The sequence below is a fragment of the Sebastes umbrosus genome, chromosome 11 (assembly GCF_015220745.1).
Source record: "Sebastes umbrosus isolate fSebUmb1 chromosome 11, fSebUmb1.pri, whole genome shotgun sequence".
In the NCBI taxonomy this organism is placed as follows: Eukaryota; Metazoa; Chordata; class Actinopteri; order Perciformes; family Sebastidae; genus Sebastes; species Sebastes umbrosus.
The window spans coordinates 32,473,801-32,489,218 of NC_051279.1; the positions used below are offsets into that span (position 1 = coordinate 32,473,801).

Sequence of the window (15,418 nt, forward strand, 5' to 3'; positions counted from 1 at the left end):
TTTAGTTCAGACCGCTTCAGTTCACATTTATTCAAAGCAAAAACATGAAAAACGTTGCTCACAAGTGCACATCTCTTTTGATCAAAATTTATTGGGTTTTGTCCTCAAACAAGTATAAAATATAAATCTTTTCTAAATCAAGCAAGAAATCAAGCGAGAGCCTCAATAAAAGCTGGGATTTTAAATTAACATTGCACAAATTGTCTGCCTCACAGGTAGCTGGTAGCAACAAGCTGATGACGGCAGAAAACCGCGAAAAGGAAATAGTTAGCTTTCTAAAGCAAGCCTGCAGAGGCCAACGCACATACATGTACATACCATGTTCAAAGTTTGTGACAGATGCTCTCAGTTTTTAACACATTGTTTTAGATGTACAGGCAGTGTGGGAATAACTTAGTGTAGATGGTGATGTCAGTTCCGTAGACACAGAATACAAGTTCAACCTTGAGTGAATCAGTTTCATATTCCCAGAATCCCCTCCAGTTGTTGATCAGGTGTACTGGGTAAGGCGTATCAGTTCAGGGTGGATTCTCAAGATCAACAATGAGATCACAGCTTATTTTTCAAGGGGACTAATTGTCAGTTGAAGTCAGGAGTGACATTTTACAATGTCACAGAAATGAACATTGAACCCATTTCTTAAGAGTATACAGTTAGATGATTGTATTCGTCCCATCTGTGTCTATCGGACCAACTGTAATTTAATACAGGAGCTGAGAGATTACTGTCATCCATCAGTAAAACAGGTTGAGTTGTATTGAAGCAGGAACAACGAGAGAAAACGGTTCAACCCAAAGCACGCTCTTTAGGAGCAATAACTCGTGGTAAAAACTGTCAACAGATGAAAATTAGATCAGAAAAAAACAGAAGGTGAAAATTTCATTGTTAATGACTAAAAAAAACAACATTTATACGTACAGTATATTACAATTCTGACAAGGTGTTTTCTGTTTTTTTTGCCAAAAAAAAGCTGGCTGCTGTCTCATGAAAACATTTGAATCTCTGACCGCTGTAAGAAAACATTCAACCAACTACCTGTCTAAATAGAGAAAACGAGCGAGGACTATAGCAGAAGTATAGCGAAGGATACAGATATGACATGTGCACGACAGGACATCAGGGTAAACTACTCAGATCACAATGTTAGCTCTTAGCTCTACTGCACAAGGTTAACTGGGATACATGATGACTGTTGGGATATAAAACCACAACTCAGGGAGCAGACACGGCACCTCGGTAAACCTGGGAAATCTATTTAAATACATGTTTCTACCTTCTGTGTAATGGACATAAAATTATTAAAGGAGCACTACTCCAGTGATTCAGTACTGCCATTACATAAAGTTGGGGGACTTATGGGAGACAGATAAGTGGTCAAAATGTGAGCAGCAGAGGCTGAAATATCCTGACTTTTAGTCTCTAGTATGGGTCAAGATCCTACATGCAATTTATAGTGCAGGTTCATTGTTATATTTCTTAAGTCTGAGATGACCCTAATGACATCACTATGACATCATCAGGGTTATTTTTTTTTAACTTTAGAAAGCTCCAGCCAGAGACACAGAAGACATTATACGACTGTGTTTTCAGAGGCTGAGTAGGACTACTCATGGCAAGTAAACTACACGAGTAAATTCCGTGGAGTAGCCCTTTAAGCAACTGCTCATAACATTTGTAATATTTTTTTCTGTTACATTTAAAGGCTCATTTCTGTATTTTCTTTTCTACCTGGACCTTATTTTCCTGTGTTTTTGTGTCTAACTGACTAATGGGTGGACTTATGTCCACTAAAGGCGTTTGTTTTTGCAACCGACAGGCTCAGATTGTTATTATAAGTGTCTGACAACATTATGGAAACTTTTTCTTTACCTACCTTTACTTAAACGAACACTTTTAGTGGACGTAAGCTGACGGTGCCAGGTTGCCCCAAATGATTACATTGCAGCTCGTTTAGCGGCTGATAGCTGCAGCGTTCTCCCTCGATACTGGACCAGTTTCAAAAAGTGTTTGTCCCCATTAGTCAGTTAGACACAAAAACATTTAATTTATCTTTATAAAACAGGTTAGTGCAAGAGCCTAAAATTTGGACACATTATTAGCAAGCAAAAAACATTTTCTCAGTTGTTACCAGCACATTCGTTTTCAGCAGTTCCTTCCACTAAGTGCGTGTCTTTTCTACTGAGTTCTGATTCTATATTTTTTGCAACCAAAGTACCAAAAAGCCACTTGGGCAACAACACCGGCTGAACTCTAAAACTGATTCTATTTCAAAAAACACTATTCTATTGTACATATTGTATGAGTCTGTCTTGTTAACAAGCAATCCACTGATGTCTGGAAAGAGTTGTAAAGACACAGTTTTCATAGATAGAAACATATAAAACCATTCAAAACAGACCGACTATAGTAAAGACAGAGCACACTGTAAAAGACTGTGGGTTGGATACCCGGGGGGCAGGATTGAGCCTAACCTGTGGACTAAAACAAGCTAATTGCTGACAGCCAGTTTGTAGCATGTGTACAAATTAGCACGTGAAGTACCGGGATTCAACAAAAGGGCACAAAATGGCTGCTGTACAATGACTGCAATTGTGGTAAAGGACTAAAATGTGTCTATGAAAACAGGAAAACAGGTCCATAGCTGCAGTCAACTTGGTAATGAAAAGTAAGTGGAATTTATTAAAGCTACACAAAGAATTAATCCCAGATTAGGCTTCTACTGTGCCAAGTATACCAACCCAAAATATTGTATGTACAAAATGAGCAGTTGTTCGTCTTGGTTATTGCATGCAGTATTAGACAAAAAGGTATACCTTAACATTTTGAATTTGCTATTTTTCATGGTCAAGCACTTGTCACATTACGACAAAACAAGATTCCAGCTCTCTGTCGGTCGCTATAATCTAGCTAATGTCGTAGCTTGTTTAGGGCTTTGCTTTCAAAGTTGCTCATTAAAATGCTTTTTTTGGACAGCGAAAGGTGCCAACATGTAGCGTGACAAGTGCTCGGTGAAAACATACAATACAATTCTGAACACCAAGGTATCATTTTTAAGGATTTACAACAGAAGTTTCAACTTCAGAGTATCTAGGCATCTTTTAGCGTCAGCAGAAAGCAGAGCTCGGTCATGCATCACAACTTGGTTTGAACAAGTTAAGAATCACCCAACAACAACGGTATGTGATTTCTAAAAGCATTCGCAAATTCTCTCTCGTCATCTTCTGTCGAGAGTCGGTGAAATTCTGTTCAAACAAGCGTACGAGCCATGTAGGCACATAGGTTTATCTGCAAAGCTTCATCAGAGTCTCTCCCCGTTTGTGAAGAACTGTGGTCGAGACAGTTTTCAGTCTATTGTCCCGTCAACTTAACGCGGTAAAGCGCCAGGAACAACAGTCAGAAAGAGGAGCGTTATTTGGTAGACTTCCCACCACAGAGGGAATGCTGTGCTGTTTCTTCACGCATCACAACAATTCCTTCCACGAGAGAAAGTGAATTTTCCAAGAATGTCTGTTTGTAATTTTCTGAACGGTTTCAGTCTTTTGAAGATGTCCCTATAGGTCTGTCTGTCTGTCTGTCTGTCTGTCTGTCTGTCTGGTGTGTTGTAGACAATTTAATGAGACAGAGAACCAACAGGACAATGCTAACATTTACAGAAACATGTCTTGGGAAGTGCACATCATGAGTCTAGGCATTCATTTTACAAAAGTGGACTGGAGGAGAGGGGTAAAGGTATTTGGGAGCAGAGAAGGAAAGACGGGAGACAATTCCCATGGTTTAAAGCAACAATACAAAACATAACAACAAAGAGTACATTTTCAAAAGGAGAAAAGCTTAAAAATGGGGCTCAAATTGTGCAATTTAGCGAAAGAAAGCAGTGGGTGATTGTTCTGCTAGTTTTTTGAGCCTTATAAACATCCAAATATGACAACACATATTATTAGAAAAGTGGATAAAATGATTCCTCCTTGTGAAAACACACGGAGGATAAAAAAGGCAAAATACTGGTTCAGTTTGTAGTCATACAAAACCGATTTGGTCTCTCAGAGCCATTTTATGGTATAATAAGAGATTAAGGTGCCAAATCAGGGTTCAGTCCACCATGTATACGAGTGGACAAAGTGCATTTATTAAAAGTTTAGTTTAGGTGCTTCACGTTTGTCTCTTCAGTGCAGACTGGAGTCAAATCATTATTTGAAATACTGTTTTAACAGTCTTTCTTAAAGTACGGGCAAAGACCCAAAATGATTCACAGGCCTTGTTTTTGATGGAGCCCAAACCTAAAGGCAATGTGTTGGTGTTTTGGTGGCGATTGCAGTCAAGGGGATAACTTGTGGATTGACTTTAAATTCACACCGAAGCTGCAGCTGGTGCTTACATTTACATGGTTTTGGGGAAAAACTCTGCAATGCATCATCTTAAAATCAATTCAATCTTTTTCAACCCATCAGAAACCCACCTAGAGTAAAGCGGAACACTGCAGCCAACTCTTTCTATCATTATTTCAGTGGACCCAGATGTCTGCCTCACAGTGGCCATTATTCAGTTCACACAAGGTGCCTCGGCGTCAAACTGTAAACTGTAGCTCACTGCTCAGGAGACACAAACACATTCAACTTTGGGACAACAGCTTCAAACTGTCTGAATCACCCTTTTTAAAGAAAAAAAAAAAGGTCATTATAGCACAGGATGCGTTCTATCAAAAAGGTGAAAAATTGTGTAAAAACATTACTAGCAGTGCATACTAAACACATACTGTGGCATCAGATCTGTATGTGTTCAGTTAAAAATACTAATGAAACAACAAGCTGCTATAAAGGGAAGACTTGAGGAGACATCCTGTGTTAAAATGGCATTCATTCAGCAGTAAGGTGTCTCATATTCATCTCTGAGAGATAAAATGCCTGACTTTCAGTGTCATTATCAATCAGCTCAAACAACCTGCTGATTCATATCCAGTCCTTGCGATGATCTTCACAGGTGCTAGGAAAAAAACAGATATTGTAACATGTAGAAATCAACCAGTTCCACGACATAGATGTATGCTAGTTTCATCGGGGACTTTGCTCAGCAGTGACATCTAGCTGTGATACATTTTTAAGCACCTTTGTGAACACACAGATGAGTCTTTTTTTTCCTGTGTGCTCTGTTAGTTTGGGACCAGGGGATAAACATTCATAACATTGGAGATTGGAGTTTGAATTTAGGCCTGTGCTCATATCAGCAAGGAAATGCAGCATGACCGTGTAAATAAATCTCCCTTACTGGCTTCAACTGAGCAAGCAAGAAGTGCAAATTTAACAAGGGGCATCGTCGACATTAAAATCTCTCATTAACGACAGTCAGTGTTCATCATATGCTGGATACACCATCCTTTTGTGGTAACTATGTAATCTCAACAGTTTTCATCTTCAGCTTAAAGATTGCACTTTATGGTATTCCTCTTTTAATTCCGCTTAAATTTAGGTGTGCCAGGGTTTGCTAAAAACTCCTTCTTTACCACGATTCTTGTCTAAACTGTGACACATTACTTACAGTCAACGAGATAAGTAGAGAGTGAGCTAAAGCTAATAGTCCATCTGTTGATGTCAGAAATAGTTTGAAAATACAGTGAATTAATGTTGCAAATGAGCATAAATCAGTGGCAAAAAGACTTGTTTTACCTAACGGTCTTCCAGCATCGATCATACCACTATTTCTCCTGGAAAATTCTGTAATGTTTCACCGTGCTTTCCACAATCATTAGTCTTCAGAGACTGACAAGGATTTCCTGACGCTACGTGACGGCTCCCAAACCTCACTGTCGTCCGTATCTTCGCCGTCGTCCTCCTCTTCTCCTTCGTCGTCATCCTCGTCTCCCACCCCCGCGCCGGTCTGCTCCTCGGCGGGCGTAGACGCCTCTCCCTGCTCCTCCCCTGCCTTTCCTGCTTCGTCTCCGTCTGTCCTTCCTGCGATCGCCTCCTGGAAGGGATCGGCCCCCGTCTCCAAGCGTCGCTGGACCTCGGCGAACCACTCCCTCACCTTTGGATGGAGAGAGAGAGAGATGCGTTAACTGTGTGACGACAGCAGGGCTGCAGCTACCAGTGAGGACACCAAGGTCATGACCTCTGTGATATTTCTGGGAATTCATGCAAATTTGACCTGATGAAGGACTTTTTAAAACGCTGTTAATAAAGTGAACGCAAGTGATCGACAGTATTCAGGATTTTTTGGTTCTTTCACAGTCAGAGTTTATGATCTGGAGCACTACAATTAGACACATATTACTCTTGTACAATTCTGATATATTTTTGGGACTAAACATCTTAACCTTTATTTGTTTTAGGCAAAGAATGTAATAACTAAAATAAAAAGGATTTAGTAAGTCTAACCCTCTCCACCAGAATTACATACCTGGCAGTTTAGAGGACACTTTGACATAACCTTTACCGCTAAAATTTACAGGAAATATATTTGAATTGTTAAATAATTCAATTTAAAATTCCTTTCAAATACTCAAGGTTTTGGTTGATGAAACACTTCATGGTGGTTGGGTGGTCGGAGTTCTGCTTTACTCTCATGACCTCAGTATTTCAGTCTCTCCACTCTCTCTTTTGGCGACACCTGGAAGCTGCTTGACATCCTCCGAGATCTATTTTCTTCATATACGTTCACATTAACTATGTATAATTTTTGTCATTGGGTTGTCTATACTATAATTGTATTATGTTGGTTATTCTATCCACACAACATTTATTGCATGTCACTCCGTCCAGGGAGAGAGATCTCTCCTCTGTTGCTCTTCCTGAGGTTTCTTCCATTTTTCCCTGTTAAAGGTTTTCTTAGTGGACAGAGGATGTCGTATGCTGTACAGATTGTAAAGCTCCTTGAGGCAAATTTTATGATTTGTATAATGGGGCTATATAAATAAAACTTGACTCTTTCCAAAATCTTGGCTACGGACCACGATTCGATGTGTGTTGAAGAGTGTTGTGAAGTGTTTTCTGAGAGTGTTTGTAGGAATGTTCTTACATTTTTACACCGGCTTCCCTAAGCAGCACTAAGAGCAACAGCATATATATATATATATATATATATATAAAATAATAAAAATCATACATAAATCCCAGTATTCAGCAAGCTTAATGTGCAGTAATCATTCAACAGCTCAGCTTGCTGCTCTTTATAATCCATGTTGCTGGGTGGAAGTCACTTTAAGAAAGTAAAGTTGACTGATTGAGCTGCTGCTCCAGACAGACGGTTCTCTTAATCACACAATAAACTGAAAAATCAATCAATGATGATTCATATAAGTGAGGGCTGTCCTCGGCCAAAGAAAACTCACTCTACTAAGACCAAAACAACCGATTCGTCAACTTATCGACGAAGACGGGGCAGCCCTAATATAAGTTTCATAACTATGTATGTCATCTATTGGGAATGTTATTCTGTCATCATTTCTGTATGGAAATGACTGTATAAATAAAGCCCCAATTTGTGATTTGTGATTTTGGGCTATATAAATACAACTGACTTGATTTGACTGTACAGCGTAGGTGCCTGGAAAAACAACATACACAGCACAAATGAAAAGAAAAGAGAACATATGGAGGGTTACAATGACACGTAGTCATTACCTGTTCGTAGCTCATGTTGGTCTTGGTGACCAGCTCATCCAGGTCTTGCTCATTGAGAAAACGGTGCTTCATGTAGTACTCCTTCAGAATCTCCCTCCCGGTCTTGAATTTCTTTGACGGGGGACATTGATCGACATCTGCGCTGGAGGAGGCAGACCTTCTCGGCTGCTTTCTGGTTCGGGACCGGCCCCAACCACGATTTCGGCCGCGTCTTTTCCGACCGGTGCCGCTTCCCATTTTATTGCTTCCTCCCCCGTTTGGCCCTTCCGTGTTGCCACCTTGGTACTGGAAGAACCATTTCAGGTTGCTGTTCTTCCACGAGTACCGAGAGTCCCCGAACCAGCTGACGATGTAGGACCGAGGGAGGCCGCTCTCTTCTGCCAGCTGGTCGTACTCCTCTGGTGTGGGCCACTGGGTCCGCACAAAGGCACTTTTCAGAATATGGAGCTGCTCCGGAGTCTTTTTACTCTTATCTTTCATGTCTTTGTTGATGCTGCTGCTGCTGCGACCGCCGGGGGGAGTTTGACTACCTCTACGAGACGTGGAGGCAGACGGAGAAGAACTGGCTCCTCCTGCCTCCATCTTTCCTCCCTCTGAAGAATCCGGGGAGGAAGTACTGATAGATGGCATTTTTCGTCTCTCAGTGAACCAGGCATCAATCTCCCTCCGCGTCAGTTTAGTCTCTGTCCTCAGGCGGCTCAGTTCTTCATCTGATGGGGTGCTGCCATTCTCGAAACTTTCCTCCAGCACCACCAGCTGCTCTGGAGTCTTCTCCTTAAACTTCTGCAGGGTGAAATCTGGGAAAGGATTCCATGTTTTGGGCCGTGACTCCTTCTCCCTCACGGGAGGAGTGCGTGGACTAGGATGGGGAGACGTGGGGGTCTCGTCGCTAGAGTCAATAACAATGGTGGTGCTAGCACTGCTACCACAGCCGCCATTTCCTCGGCCCCCTCCGTCGTGGAAAACAATGACGTTGCTGTTCTTGGAGTTGCGCTGGTTGTACCTGGTGTCACTGAACCATTTCTTGATCTCTCCCTTTGTGAGGTTGGTGAGCTTCATCAGCCGGGAAATTTCTGCATCGGTGACAAAGTGGTTTTTCAGGTAGCTGGCTTTCAGCTCTGCCAGCTGCTCTTTGGACTTCTTGGGTCGCAAACTGAACGTGTCAGCGCTGAGGGCCGAGTTCTCCTTAAAAAGGGGAGGGCAGATTTATATATTAAATAAGGGTTAGAGGTACCAAATACCTGCTGGGACGAAGACAAATTGGCTACAGATGAGATGTGTGCACATTTTTGTGGTTCAAACACACAACTGTTAGAGACACCATGTTGTAATTTTGTGCACTGACCAAAAAAATCAAAAGCTTGCTAGTTGACAGCAGAGCACACGAGCAGAAAAAGTATTTGTCTGAAAGGCAGCAACAAGTGCTGTCCCTACCTGAGGAGAAAGAGAGGGAGGCTGGACAGTGGTAGCCCGTTTCAGCTCACTGTTTGTCAGGGTAGGCTGGCAGGAAACTCTGCTGCAGCTCTGGGACTGGCTGGGCAGCCCCGCCACTGTCAGAGTGATGGGACTGGTCACTGGAAGGTGCCCCCCTGGGCCGACCTACACAGAGTCAGAAAATAATGACACACAGAATATGAGGATGAGATGGAGAGCCAGGCACTTATGTATTTGTAGTTTAAAGTGACTGTAGCCATTTTCTATAACACGTATATGTATATAATGAGCCATAAAACTGGTTTTCAGGTGTGTTCATGTCACTGGTTATACATTTCCTCTCTCCTCTAATTTGTAAAATATGAATTAACCACATATACAGTATATTGTTTCTATTGGCCAGCCCTACTGCAAGATCATTAAAAGTAAATTAGAGAGACATCACAAAAGGCTAGACCTATCTGCTAACAGTGAAATCTGGTTAGCATTTTCTGACCTTGTATGACCTGGTAAAAATAAGAGGAAAGCATGGAGTTCTGCAATTGTCATAAAAAAAGATATATTTATATTTATTACACGGCTTTGTTGAGTACTCGAATCTGATTGGTCAATCACGGCATTCTGCATCTGTAATTTCTTTAAAACAGACCATTGCTATGGACGCAGTTCTGATGTCAGACTCTGGAGGACTGTTTTTGTGTCAAATTGTTGATTTCTTCAGTAAGTAGCCGTGTAATAAGCAGGATAATGTACAGCGAGTCGGTCAATGTTGTGAAATAAACCCCTTCAGGGCGATGCAAGACCCCTCCACTTTGCGACAGGGTCTTGCAACAACCCGTCAGGGTTTATTTCACATCAATGACTGGCTAGCTGTACATTATCCCTTACATATAATATTCACATCATATTCATAAAAACATCATTAAAGCAAAGAAAAATCCACCAAAGAAAATGTTTACTTTCGCTGATTATAAGAGATGTGATCCATTAGGGCTTCACTCTTTGGCATTACTGCCTATTTAAACTGGTTCAACATATTTGAGGCAAGGTGACAGACATACAGCAAGCAGGAAAAGTCAAAGTCACGTCCAATCAAATTGTTTTAAGTTAAATTAAATTCGAACTGACTTTTAGCTGAGTCATGTCAAATGCAACCAGCTAAAACAAAGTCTCAAAAACCAAAGCAGGCGATCTAAGTTGATTTCATTCAAACTAAAGCATTTCAGAGTCATGCCAGTCTTAATTTGACTGGTTTTAAGGGAAGGCAGGTCAAAACCGAGTCCTGTTAGATCTGGCGTGTTTTCTTTCCTTACCTACCTGTGTGAACACCAGGCCGGGCTGGCCCACTATCTGGCAGGTCTGAAGAATGGACTGCAGGCCGTTGGCAGCAGCTGAGAGCTGGTGAGCAGGTATGACAGTGATGGTCTGAGGCACAGTGTGCACCGTGCCATTAAACTGTTTCCTCCTGGCCTCCTCCACTTCCTCCGGAGTCCAGCTCACACCGTGCTTCAGCCGCTGGGCTGAGAACCACACCTGGGTGTAGATCAAGTACATTTGACTTACAAAATAAGCTAAAAAGGCAATATCTACAGTAGTATACTTCAGACTTCTAAATCAAGATTGGAGTAGCTTTTAACTTAATAAAATATAAGCTACAGAGTAAGGAGCAGCAGCTTTTTGATGTATCTTATAACGTACTGTCAGCTGAAGTAATCTACCCAAAACATCAGCCAACTTTCATCTACCTTGATCTGCTCCTCTGTGAACTGCGTCTGTGCTGCCAGGCTGCTGATCTCGGCCATGGAGGGGTAAGGAAACTTCTTGTACGTGCTGCCCAGCAGGGGGTTGGTGTCCATAGCTGCACTGTAGGATGGGATGCTGCTGAGGGGAATGAGCAGCTGAGGCTGAGCTGCTGCCGCTGCTGCTGCTGCACTCTGCTGGGCCTGGAAAGCAGAAAGCACCTGAAATAGAAGGAGGAAGACAGAGAGGAGATAAGAACGGCCTGGACTGATAAATGCTAAATAGTGGCAAGGGTGAGACACATCTCGTGCTCTGTGTTGGTAAGCTGCTGTCCTGCCAAAGTGTCTCAGACCAAGACAATGAATAACTATCAGCTGCAGGGCTGCTGTTCTGTAGCTTAAGTTGACATCTAACCTCTCAGTTGAGAAGATTTAACATTACGGCCACCCGTTATCCAAAGCCTACCAGACGTTTTTAGGTGTGCAGGCTGCTGTTGAGTCTGGAAACATGCATTCATCTTTCACAGATAGGGGTAAATAGAGTATTCTTACACCCGTGCTGCTAGTAAACCCTTGTATAATGAAGGCATTCTACCTGTGCCAGGCCAGCAGGCAGAACTGTGGGGTTTAAAGTGGCCGATTTCCTCTGCTGCTCTGAGTACGGGCTGACCAGCAAGCCGCCTCCCCCGAGCTTCATGGAGTCGTGCAGCAGCATCTCCACGGGCGTCATCGGCCCCAGAGGAGCTTCAATGGGCTCCTGATCTCCTCCCACCTCTCCCTCGCCACCACCTCCGAGACCCTCAACTGCCTCGTCTGTCGATTTCAGGGACACGGCGATCCTCTTGGGTTCAGATTTGGTCTTCATCCTCATGATGGGGGTCTTGCTGAGGGAAATGGCCACCACCGCGGCAGGGTCTGCCCCTCCCTCCTCGGGCGTGTCACACGGTTGTTCCTGGGTCGGCTGGTCGCTGCTCGGATCCTCAGGAGGGTTTGTGGCGCAGCGCTTTAGTGAGGGATGGAGGACTTCGCTGTCTTCTACGGTAGAGACACCGGGCTCATCTAGGATAATAATAATAATAATACATTCATTGACATAGTTTGTGTTTCTTTCAGGCTAACAAAGTGCCATTGTGGTCTACACATGAGAGAAAAGAATCTTACCTGTATCTGGAGGGGTGGGGACAACCACTACCGCCTGACCCAGCTCCTCTGCAGTCGGCCCGTCCTCCGCTACCTCCTTCATCTTCCCCTCCTCCTCCTCTTCCTCCTCCTCCTCTGCCTCTTCCTCCTTTGTCCTTTCTGTTTTCTCCTCCACCTCTTCCTGCTCAACCACATCAGAGGGTAGCACCATGCAAGGTGTAGTCGATTTCCGGCGGCTCGACATCGTCAAACCAAACTGTGTTTGCTTCTACTCGGGGTAAAGAAGATCTGGGACAGGCGTGTCAAGGCTCACATGTCTTGGGTGGTCGTGCTCACATGCTGGAATCCGTGAATTATGGATTTCTGGTGGAAGAAAAACATAACAAATATGCAAAGGACAAAAAGCGTTAATTACACAAAACGTTTGGATGTTTTATTCTCAAATACTTCTTTCGATGATTGGCTCAGCAGGGATCCTTCGGTGTTATATGTTGTATAAAAAGCAGCTTCACTCCGGAGAGGAGTGGTTTGTCTTTTCTGCTTCCTATCAGTAGAAACTGAATACCTTTAGGAATTATGGCTTAGACAAAAGAAGCAATTTTGAGCTCAAACTGTACATTTGAATACAATTGAATATCTTTAAACTGTTCGACCGACACAACAAGCAATTGGAAGATGTGCCCTTAAGCTCTGGGAAATTGTGATGAGCATTTTTTCACAGTTCATGTACATTCAAGTGGCAATTGTAAAGTTCCATTCTGCAAAACATCTTTTGCTCAGACAGCTTTTTCTGTGAAAGGAGCGAAATCCTGGAAACTCGCTACCTGATCACTTGATATTTGAAACTTTACTACTTTTAAGAAAGAAACCAAATCCTGTTTAATTCAGCGACAAACCTGAACTCATGTCTAGCTTTAGAATGTAATGTTTTTAAAAGTGTTGCTTTATTGTATTTATTTATTTTTCCTGTACTCATTCCTGTTTTAATCTCTTATTTTCACAAAAAGCCCTTCTAAGGACAGGTGTTGCAAATTAGCATCCGTTCTAAGCACTGTGATACTTGCATCAGATAGCTGTTTTAGCCTGCCACTGTGGCTGGTGGATTCGAAAATCTACCAGCCACTCAATAGATTACCAAAGCAAGTCTAGCAGCTACTAGCATATTTTACCAGAATTTGGCTGGTGGCTAGTGCTAATTTCCAACCCTGGATACTAATAATCATTGGCTGCAGCCCTATTTGAGGTCATTAATTCAGACAACTGAGTTTGTCAAATTCTAACACAATATGATTCCACATGAAAGACATCAACTATAGTACTGGATTGTAACCCAGCCCCTCATCCATTCAATATGTTGGAGTGTATCACAGGGTAAACCCACACCAAAAGTCAGTTTATTGGTAATCAGGGATGGAAATTAACTTTTTTGTCCACCTGGATCCCAAAATCTACCAGCCGCTCAATAGATTACCATTGTTGTTGTTTTTTTTTGCATATTTTACCAGAATTTGGCTGGTGGCTAGTGCTAATTTCCAACCCTGGATACTAATAATCATTGACTGCAGCCCTATTTGAAGTCATTAATTCAGACAACTGAGTTTGTAAAATCCTAACACAATATGATTCCACATGAAAGACATCAACTATAGTACTGGATTGGCACCCAACCATTCATCCATTCAATGTTTACCCACACCAAAAGTCAGTTTATTGGTAATCAGGGATGGAAATTAACTTTTTTGTCCACCTGCCACTGTGGCTGGTGGATCCCAAAATCTACCAGCCACTCAATAGATTACCTAGGTTATTTTCGGCAGGTGAGTGAAGCAAATCTAACAGCCAGTTGCACATTTTAGCTGGTGGTAATTAATCCAACAGTAGCAGGGCCCAAATTATAATCACAGGAATAATTAAAGCAACACCTGGATATGATTTAGATTTTCTTATCTACACATTGTCTGGCTACTGCAAATATTTGATTCCAGTTTTCAAGACATCATAGCAGTAATAGACTTCCTTCCTGTTAGATGGATTACACAGTGTTTAACAGGAACTGTGAACAGTATGCTCTGCTGCACCATGACATCATTTACATTAACAGTTAGCAGATCGATAACATGTTTGGGAGGTGTGAGCTAGCTACATATTAAAGTAACAGTGATTTAGCTCTACAGCATCTAGCATGTTTCTGAGGTGGGCCAACTAGCCGGTGTGAGCCAGACCCGGGCCGCTCATTAGTATTGATTATTGATGATGTCTGTCTGGCGGTAAACTTACTGAACTACTGAACGTGCACTGAGCTGCTACCAGGCTGCTACCAGGCTGGCGAGGCGAGGCGAGGCGAGGCGAGGAGGGATTTCCTGGGTCTCCGGGAGAGAAGCCGTCGGGGCTTTTTGTCTGTCGGTGTCTCTCTCCCCCCTCCCGGTTAACCGTCCAGCCCAGCCTGACCGGGAGTACGGTAGCTCGCGTTAACGGGGTGTTTTTGGGGAGGTTTGCGGGTCTCCAGCAGCCAGCGGAGTGAAGCAGACAGACAGACAGACAGACCGGTCTAACGGCTCCAGATGATGTTAAACAGCGGACATGTCTCTGTCCTCGTTGAAGCAGGTTATTTGATGTCCAGGTCTCCGTCTTTGTTAAAGTGATATAATCAGAAACACGCTAGTTACCGTGGTAACGTGTCCGTTGGTACCGGGCTAGTTTGATGACCTAATTCTCTCAGATTCTTTAACGGCTCATTTTTTTTTTTTTTTTTTTTTTTTTTTTTTTTTTTTTTAATGATCAAACGGCGTCATCATTCAATGTGATGCGTGCTGACGTCATTCCTCGGCGACTCTCGGTGCTCTAAAAAAAAATCCGTAAATTTATAGCAGAAATATGCAATATTTGACTACTACAATGTAGTGTTTATGAGGTGGGTTGAGCTACGAGCTGTCTACAAACAACATGTGTTATTTCAGGTTGTTTAAAGAGGGCCGTGAAGGGATTGGTTTCCCGAGCCGGCGGCTGTCTGCCAGTATGTCCTTACATGACCTGCCAGGGCAGCATGAGGAGCTACATGAGGACAACACTGACATTCACAACACTCATCTAGTGTTGTGTTGCAGTTCACACGGTTCTGATCATTGTTTCAGCTACTTACACTTTATTTTTTAAAACTGGAAGTGACTATACATCTATTTATTATGATTCTGCTTTGAAAATTACGACGGAGAATTAGGAGGAAAAAAAAAAAATCTGAGATTTTGAGAATAAAGTCATAATATTATGAGAATAAAGTCATAATATTATGAATAAAGTCATAATATTATGAATAAAGTCATAATATTATGAAAATAAAGTCATAATATTATGAATAAAGTCATAATATTATGAGAATAAAGTCATAATATTATGAATAAAGTCATAATATTATGAATAAAGTCATAATATTATGAAAATAAAGTCATAACTTTACGAGAAATAAAGTCGAAATATGAGAATAAAGTCAAGTTT

At 42.2% G+C, this 15,418-nt stretch overlaps 1 protein-coding gene across 1 annotated transcript; it reads right to left on the reverse strand.

Moving 5' to 3' along the window:
* Window positions 1-71: 71 nt before the first annotated feature.
* On the reverse strand, window positions 72-15,016 carry LOC119497126 (zinc fingers and homeoboxes protein 1-like). Its single transcript, XM_037785000.1, has 8 exons — window positions 14,204-15,016; window positions 11,948-12,289; window positions 11,382-11,845; window positions 10,793-11,008; window positions 10,365-10,580; window positions 9,048-9,212; window positions 7,614-8,798; window positions 72-6,018 (listed from the first exon to the last, which is right to left on the reverse strand). Exons 2-8 carry the CDS (start codon window positions 12,168-12,170, stop codon window positions 5,740-5,742), a joined length of 2,748 nt encoding a protein of 915 aa, XP_037640928.1. The 5' UTR covers window positions 12,171-12,289; window positions 14,204-15,016; the 3' UTR covers window positions 72-5,739.
* Window positions 15,017-15,418: the final 402 nt, after the last annotated feature.

Coding starts and splice junctions, on each gene's coding strand:
- LOC119497126 (XM_037785000.1), bottom strand. CDS start 12,170: ATGTCGAGCCGCCGGAAATCGACTACACCTTGCATGGTGCTACCCTCT. Junction 11,009..11,381: donor TGCCTGCTGGCCTGGCACAG/GTAGAATGCCTT, acceptor CTTCTATTTCAG/GTGCTTTCTGCTTTCCAGGC. Junction 6,019..7,613: donor CCAACATGAGCTACGAACAG/GTAATGACTACG, acceptor CTCCATCCAAAG/GTGAGGGAGTGGTTCGCCGA.